This window comes from Entelurus aequoreus, linkage group LG21 (assembly GCF_033978785.1).
Source record: "Entelurus aequoreus isolate RoL-2023_Sb linkage group LG21, RoL_Eaeq_v1.1, whole genome shotgun sequence".
NCBI lineage: Eukaryota > Metazoa > Chordata > Actinopteri > Syngnathiformes > Syngnathidae > Entelurus > Entelurus aequoreus.
Window position 1 is genome coordinate 39,887,868 of NC_084751.1, and position 7,500 is coordinate 39,895,367.

General features: G+C 39.8%; 1 protein-coding gene across 19 annotated transcripts in view; it reads right to left on the bottom strand.

Moving 5' to 3' along the window:
• Window positions 1-7,500, bottom strand: part of LOC133638745 (protein unc-13 homolog B-like) — a 143,353-nt gene that overhangs the window by 74,618 nt on the left and 61,235 nt on the right. For 18 of the 19 annotated variants that reach the window (XM_062031649.1, XM_062031665.1, XM_062031662.1 and 15 more), the window contains exons 6-9: window positions 3,609-3,682; window positions 3,426-3,483; window positions 3,074-3,103; window positions 230-440 (exon numbers count right to left, since the gene is read on the bottom strand). In XM_062031649.1, coding sequence (XP_061887633.1) covers window positions 230-440; window positions 3,074-3,103; window positions 3,426-3,483; window positions 3,609-3,682 — 373 coding nt within the window. The remainder of the gene's footprint in view (window positions 1-229; window positions 441-3,073; window positions 3,104-3,425; window positions 3,484-3,608; window positions 3,683-7,500) is intronic. The other variant, XM_062031654.1, reaches the window with a different exon arrangement.

Consider the following 7,500-nt stretch of genomic DNA (forward strand, 5'->3'; position numbering starts at 1 on the left):
AACTAATTAACATTTATTAACACATGAACACACACTGAAGTACCAACAATTGTTACCAGTGTGATTCCCAAGTACCGGGAATTGTTACCGAATCGATTCAAATGTGAAAGGTACCCATCACTAATATGAAGAGAAGGGAAACTACATACAATTCCATACTTCTTACAAACAAATTACTTGGCTGTAAGTGATGGATGAATGTGTACATGTTTAAATTAGGCAAGTGTACCTGCTTCGCTGGTCCCGGTAGTCCAGATCAAAACTGTGGATAGACTCCGTGCATGAGTCTGGGAGGTGATTTGGTCGAGGCCCGATGGGATACTGGTGTACAGACGAGTTGGGCTGAGACGTAGTATGGTAACGCGGGGGCAAACTATTACTGGTTTCACTGCGGTAGTCACTGTCTCGGTCATCAACAGCACTGTCCTGGTCATCCAAAGCTGGCAAAGTAGAAAAAGCACCACAAACTTCTTTTAAATGCAATAATGAAACAAAATGACAAGCATTTAAATACTGTAGCTGATAACTAAATGTATCTTAAAAGGTAAGACTGCACTATGAGGATAGTTAAGGTTAAGGCGGATATACAAAGTAATGGGCCGATAAAGTACGTACAGTCGTGGTCAAAAGTTGACATACACTTGTAAAGAACATAATGTCATGGCTGTCTTGAGTTTCCATTAATTTCTATAACTCTTATTTTTTTGTGATAGAGTGATTGGAGCACATACTTGTCGGTCACAAAAAACATTATTTTATGAATTTATTATGGGTCTACTGAAAATGCGAGCAAATCTGCTGGGTCAAAAGTATACATACAGCAATGTTAATATTTGCTTACATGTCCCTTGGCAAGTTTCACTGCAATAAGGCGCTTTTGGTAGCCATCCACAAGCTTCTGCTTGAATTTTTGACCACTCCTCTTGACAAAATTGGTGCAGTTCAGCTAAATTTGTTGGTTTTCTGACATGGACTTGTTTCTTCAGCATTGTCCACACGTTTAAGTCAGGACTTTGGGAAGGCCATTCTAAAACCTTAATTCTAGCCTCATTTAGCCATTCTTTTACCACTTTTGACGTGTGTTTGGGGTCGTTGTCCCGTTGGAACACCCAACTGTGCCCAACACCCAACCTCAGAGCTGATAATTTTAGGTTGTCCTGAAGAAATTGGAGGTAATCCTACTTTTTCAATGTCCCATTTACTCTCTGTAAAGCACCAGTTCCATTGGCAGCAAAACAGGCCCAGAGCATAATACTACTACCACCATTCTTGACGGTAGGATGGTGTTCCTGGGATTAAAGGCCTCACCTTTTCTCCTCCAAATATATTGCTTGGTATTGTGGCCAAACACCTCAATTTTTGTTTTATCTGACATCACATGGACAAAGATAAGACCTTCTGGAGGAAAGTTCTGTGGTCAGATGAAACAAAAATTTAGCTTTTAGGCCACAATACCCAGCAATGCCGTATTTTTCGGAGTATAAGTCGCTCCGGAGTATAAATCGCACCGTCCGAAAATGCATAATAAAGAAGGAAAAAAACATATATAAGACGCACTGGAGTATAAGTCGCATTTTTTGGGGAAATTTATTTGATAAAACCCAACACCAAGAATAGACATTTGAAAGGCAATTTAAAATAAATAAGGAATAGTGAACAACAGGCTGAATAAGTGTACGTTATATGAGGCATAAATAACCAACTGAGAACGTGCCTGGTATGTTAACGTAACATATTATGGTAAGAGTCATTCAAATAACTATAACATATAGAACATGCTATACGTTTACCAAACAATCTGTCACTCGATGAAATCTTATACGTCTAGTCTCTTACGTGAATGAGCTAAATAATATTATTTGATATTTTACGGTAATGTGTTAATAATTTCACACATAAGTCGCTCCTGAGTATAAGACGCACCCCCGGCCAAACTATGAAAAAAACTGCGACTTATAGTCCGAAAAATACGGTATGTTTGGAGGAGAAAAGGTGAGGAACACCACACCTACCGTCAAGCATGGTGGTGGTAGTATTATGCTCTGGGCCTGTTTTGCTGCCAATGGAACTGGTGCTTTACAGAGAGTAAATGGGACAATGAAAAAGGAGGATTACCTCCATTTCAGGACAACCTAAAATCATCAGCCCGGAGGTTGGGTCTTGGGCGCAGTTGGGTGTTCCAACAGGACAATGACCCCAAACACACGTCAAAAGTGTTAAAGGAATGGCTAAATCTGGCTAGAATTAATGTTTTAGAATGGCCTTCCCAAAGTCCTGACTTAAACGTGTGGACAATGCTGAAGAAACAAGTCCATGTCAGAAAACCAACACATTTAGCTGAACTGCACCAATTTTGTCAAGAGGAGTGGTCAAAAATTCAAGCAGAAGCTTGTGGATGGCTACCAAAAGTGCCTTATTGCAGTGAAACTTGCCAAGGGACATGTAAGCAAATATTAACATTGCTGTATGCATACTTTTGACCCAGCAGATTTGCTCACAAATCCATAATAAATTCATAAAAGAACCAAACTTCAATGAATGTTTTTTGTGACCAGCAAGTATGTGCTCCAATCACTCTATCACAAAATAATAAGAGTTGTAGAAATGATTGGAAACTCAAGACAGCCATGACATTATGTTCTTTACAAGTGTATGTCAACTTTTGACCATGACTGTACATGCAGTAGAGCGCCACACTGCCACCTGTCAAAGTAATTATGCAACTGCAATTTGGAGAGATACCGGTGAATAATAGCCACATCTTAGTTATTATTAGTAGTAATAATTATCGTTTAAGTGAAACCAACAATACTTACTAAGCAATAATCACATATGAATACAAGAAGTACTTAATCAGCACAAAGCAGGGGGGAATGGAAATAGCAAGCACGGGAAATGTGGTATAAGGTGTTGAAGAAAGTAATTAGGGAAAGGAAAATATAGAATTAAAATAACAGAATTCATGTTCATGGACAACATTTCTTGGGGCAAATATGGATACTAAGGAGTCATGCAGAGGGCACTGAGGATTGGCAAGGGGGAGTCATTTCAATTTGTTGTTGTTTTTACATACTGAGTGAGTCAGCCCATCCAAAATAGTTGCCTGGTGAAATGCAAATATAACACATAAGAGGTAAAGTCAAGGATGGAAGCAGTAAAAACAAATGAATGTCTCCGTATTTTAAAGTAATAATGGAAGAATGTGCAACTAATCAGTACCTGCAACCATAACGGACCAAGTTTTAGCATTGACTTGATATGAAGTTAGTTTGGCAAGCAATACACTTTGGTCAAAACATTACATAGGTCAGTGAAACAGGCCAAGGAAGTGAAGGAAATTTTAAAAAAAAGAATAGTCCAAAGACTGGCAAGTAGAAAGTGGGACAAGTGGCGCCATCTAGAGGCTGGAATAAAGAAGCACTTACAGCACTGAGACACCGTGGGAGCCAATAGACGACCGTCAACGTCATCCTGAAGAGGGTACTAAAACAAAAACCGGCAAACAAATTTGTGAGAAAATCAAGTATTTGTAGTTTTCCATAAGTGAATTTGAACTCCTGCCTCGGGGTGACAACCTGGTGGACATAACGAGCTTTATTAAAACCTACCTCATCGTGGATTCCCATGGAATTGATTTGTCCCAGTCTGTCTGTCCAGTACTGCGCCTCATTATCTGGGATGTCTGGGATCAACATATTCACACACAAACAAAGTTGAGTAAGCCTGTGTCATCACCATCATAATTTAATGATATACAAACCCCGTTTCCATATGAGTTGGGAAATTGTGTTAGATGTAAATATAAACGGAATACAATGATTTGCAAATCCTTTTCAACCCATATTCAATTGAATGCACTACAAAGACAACATATTTGATGTTCAAACTCATTAACTTTATTTTTTTTTTGCAACTAATAATTAACTTAGAATTTCATGGCTGCAACACGTGCCAAAGTAGTTGGGAAAGGGCATGTTCACCACTGTGTTACATGGCCTTTCCTTTTAACAACACTCAGTAAACGTTTGGGAACTGAGGAGACACATTTTTGAAGCTTCTCAGGTGGAATTCTTTCCCATTCTTGCTTGATGTACAGCTTAAGTTGTTCAACAGTCCGGGGGTCTCCCTTGTGCTATTTTAGGCTTCATAATGCGCCACACATTTTCAATGGGGGACAGGTCTGGACTACAGGCAGGCCAGTCTAGTACCCGCACTCTTTTACTATGAAGCCACGTTGATGTAACACGTGGCTTGGCATTGTCTTGCTGAAATAAGCAGGGGCGTACATTGTAACGTTGCTTGGATGGCAATATATGTTGCTCCAAAACCTGTATGTACCTTTCAGCATTAATGGCGCCTTCACAGATGAGTAAGTTACCCATGCCTTGGGCACTAATACACCCCCATACCATCACAGATGCTGACTTTTCAACTTTGCGCCTATAACAATCCGGCTGGTTCTTTTCGTTTTTGGTCCGTAAGACACGACATCCACAGTTTCCAAAAACAATTTGAAATGTGGACTCGTCAGACCACAGAACACTTTTCCACTTTGTATCAGTCCATCTTAGATGAGCTCAGGCCCAGCAAAGCCGACGGCGTTTCTGGGTGTTGTTGATAAACGGTTTTCGCCTTGCATTGGAGAGTTTTAACTTGCACTTACAGATGTAGCGACCAACTGTAGTTACTGACAGTGGGTTTCTGAAGTGATCCTGAGCCTATGTGGTGATATCCTTTACACACTGATGTCGCTTGTTTATGCAGTACAGCCTGAGCGATCGAAGGTCACGGGTTTAGCTGCTTACGTGCAGTGATTTCTTCAGATTCTCTGAACCCTTTGATGATATTACGGAGCGTAGATGGTGAAATCCCTAAATTCCTTGCAATAGCTGGTTGAGAAAGGTTTTTCTTAAACTGTTCAACAATTTGCTCACCCATTTGTTGACAAAGTGGTGACCCTCGCCCCATCCTTGTTTGTGAATGACTGAGCATTTCATGGAATCTACTTTTATACCCAATCATGGCACCCACCTGTTCCCAACTTGCCTGTTCACCTGTGGGATGTTCCAAATAAGTGTTTGATGAGCATTCCTCAACTTTATCAGTATTTATTGCCACCTTTCCCAACTTCTTTGTCACGTGTTGTTGGCATCAAATACTAAAGTTAATGATTATTTGCAAAAAAAAATAATTTTTTATCAGTTTGAACATCAAATATGTTGTCTTTGTAGCATATTCAATTGAATATGGGTGGAAAATGATTTGCGAATCATTGTATTCCGTTTATATTTACATTTAACACAATTTCCCAACTCATATGGAAACGGGGTTTGTATTTTAAATTGACATATGGGGATATTGCGTTTCCCACCTAGGCCCTTAGTGATGTCCGACTTCATTGATTACCTCTCAAAATACCATCGTTTATGTCACCACATGACCCGCAGCTCGGTTTTTATTGGCCCGCGACACATTTTATGGACGAACTAAACAGGTCCCAAATTAGAACAAAAAACTATGAAAAATTAAACGGGACCAAATCCCCCAAAAATGGGACCTGAAAACCAAAATGCGTCTTACTGGATAGGGTCTTTGAGGATTTTCGTGTGTCCTGTCACGATGAAAAAGTGTACAAATTTCTTGTGAGACATGATATGTTTTTGATTGTACTAAAGCCCCTTAAAAGTGTTTCAGCTGATGGTATAATAGCAATATTAGTAAATACAGGCTTATTTTCGAGCACAGTTAACCTAAATACAAATAAAATAATCATGGAATTAATCATAAATTATTTTATTGCTTTGTTATCTTTTACACAAAGCGAAGATGTAAACGTTTTTTTTAAATGTTAGCATATGTTCACCTACATTGTTTTGGTTTGAGTTAGAGATGTCCGATAATGGCTTTTTTGCCGATATTCCGATATTGTCCAACTCTTACCGTATTGTCCGCACTATAAGGCGCACCGGATTATAAGGCACACCTGCAATGAATGGCCTATTTTAAAACTTTGTTCATATATAAGGCGCACCGCATTATAAGGCGCATAGAATAGGCGCTACAGTAGAGGCTGGGGTTGCGAGACCTGTTGTGGCTCAATATTGGTCCATATATAAGGCGCACCGGATTATAAGGCGCACTGTCAGCTTTTGACAAAATTTGAGGTTTTTAGGTGCGCCTTATAGTGCGGAAAATACGGTAATTACCGATTCTGATATCAACCGATACCGATATATACAGTTGTGGAATTAACAAATTATTATGCCTAATTTTGTTGTGATGCCCCGCTGGATGCATTGAACAATGTAACAAGGTTTTCCAAAACAAATCAACTCAAGTTATGGAAAAAAATGCCAACATGGCACTGCCATATTTATTATTGAAGTCACAAAGTGCGTTATTTTTTTTAAACATGCCTCAAAACAGCAGCTTGGAATTTGGGACATGCTCTCCCTGAGAGAGCATGAGGAGGTTGAGGTATATTGTAGCATCCGGGAAGAATTAGTGCTGCAAGGGGTTCTGGGTATTTGTCCTGTTGTGTTTATGTTGTGTTACAGAGCGGATTTTCTCCCGAAATGTGTTTGTCATTCTTGTTTGGTGTGGGTTCACAGTGTGGCGCATATTTGTAACAGTGTTAAAGTTGTTTATACAGCCACTCTCAGTGTGACCTGTATGGCTGTTGACCAAGTATGCCTTGCATTCACTTGTGTGTGTGAAAAGCCGTAGATATTATGTGACTGGGCCGGCACGCAAAGGCAGTGCCTTTAAGATTTATTGGCGCTCTGTACTTCTCCCTACGTCCGTGTACTTAGCGGCGTTTTTAAAAGTCACAAATTTCACTTTTTGAAAACGATACCGATAATCTTGAAACAGATACCGATAATTTCCGATATTACATTTTAAAGCATTTATCGTCCGATAATATCGGCAGTCCGATATTATCGGACATCTCTAGTATAAACGCAACCCTCGCATCCTTCAATTTTTCTTTATGTGGCCCTCGCTGGAAAATGTTTGGACACCTCTGTCGTAGAGGGAATGAAAAAATGTGAATCTTTTTCCTCATTGTGGGATAATTCTCCTGTCATCATCCACCCTTTTCAAGAAGGATGTGGCCTGCTGAGCAACCAGATGCACTTAAAAGCCACACAGTCTGGCAGAGACAAAGGCCAGACATTCAAAGACACACCAGTACAAAGCTTTAGTGGGTCTTTGTTAGGCACACAGAGCCTGTGTAGCCTCCGGCAAACTTAAAAGGTAACCTCCTTGTCACCAAACAGACATCCTGATAGGACTTTGATACATTTTAACCACAGTATGAACCCACAAGCAGGGTCCCAAAGATCAAGTGATGGACCAGGGACCTTCTTATGAATATTCAATATTTAGGCATGTCTACACAAAAATAAAAATGTTATAAAAATAATTGTCCCCATGCCAAACACCAAATAAAACCACCTGTCAAGCCTATACCAAGGCATAAGGTAGTGCTATGAACAC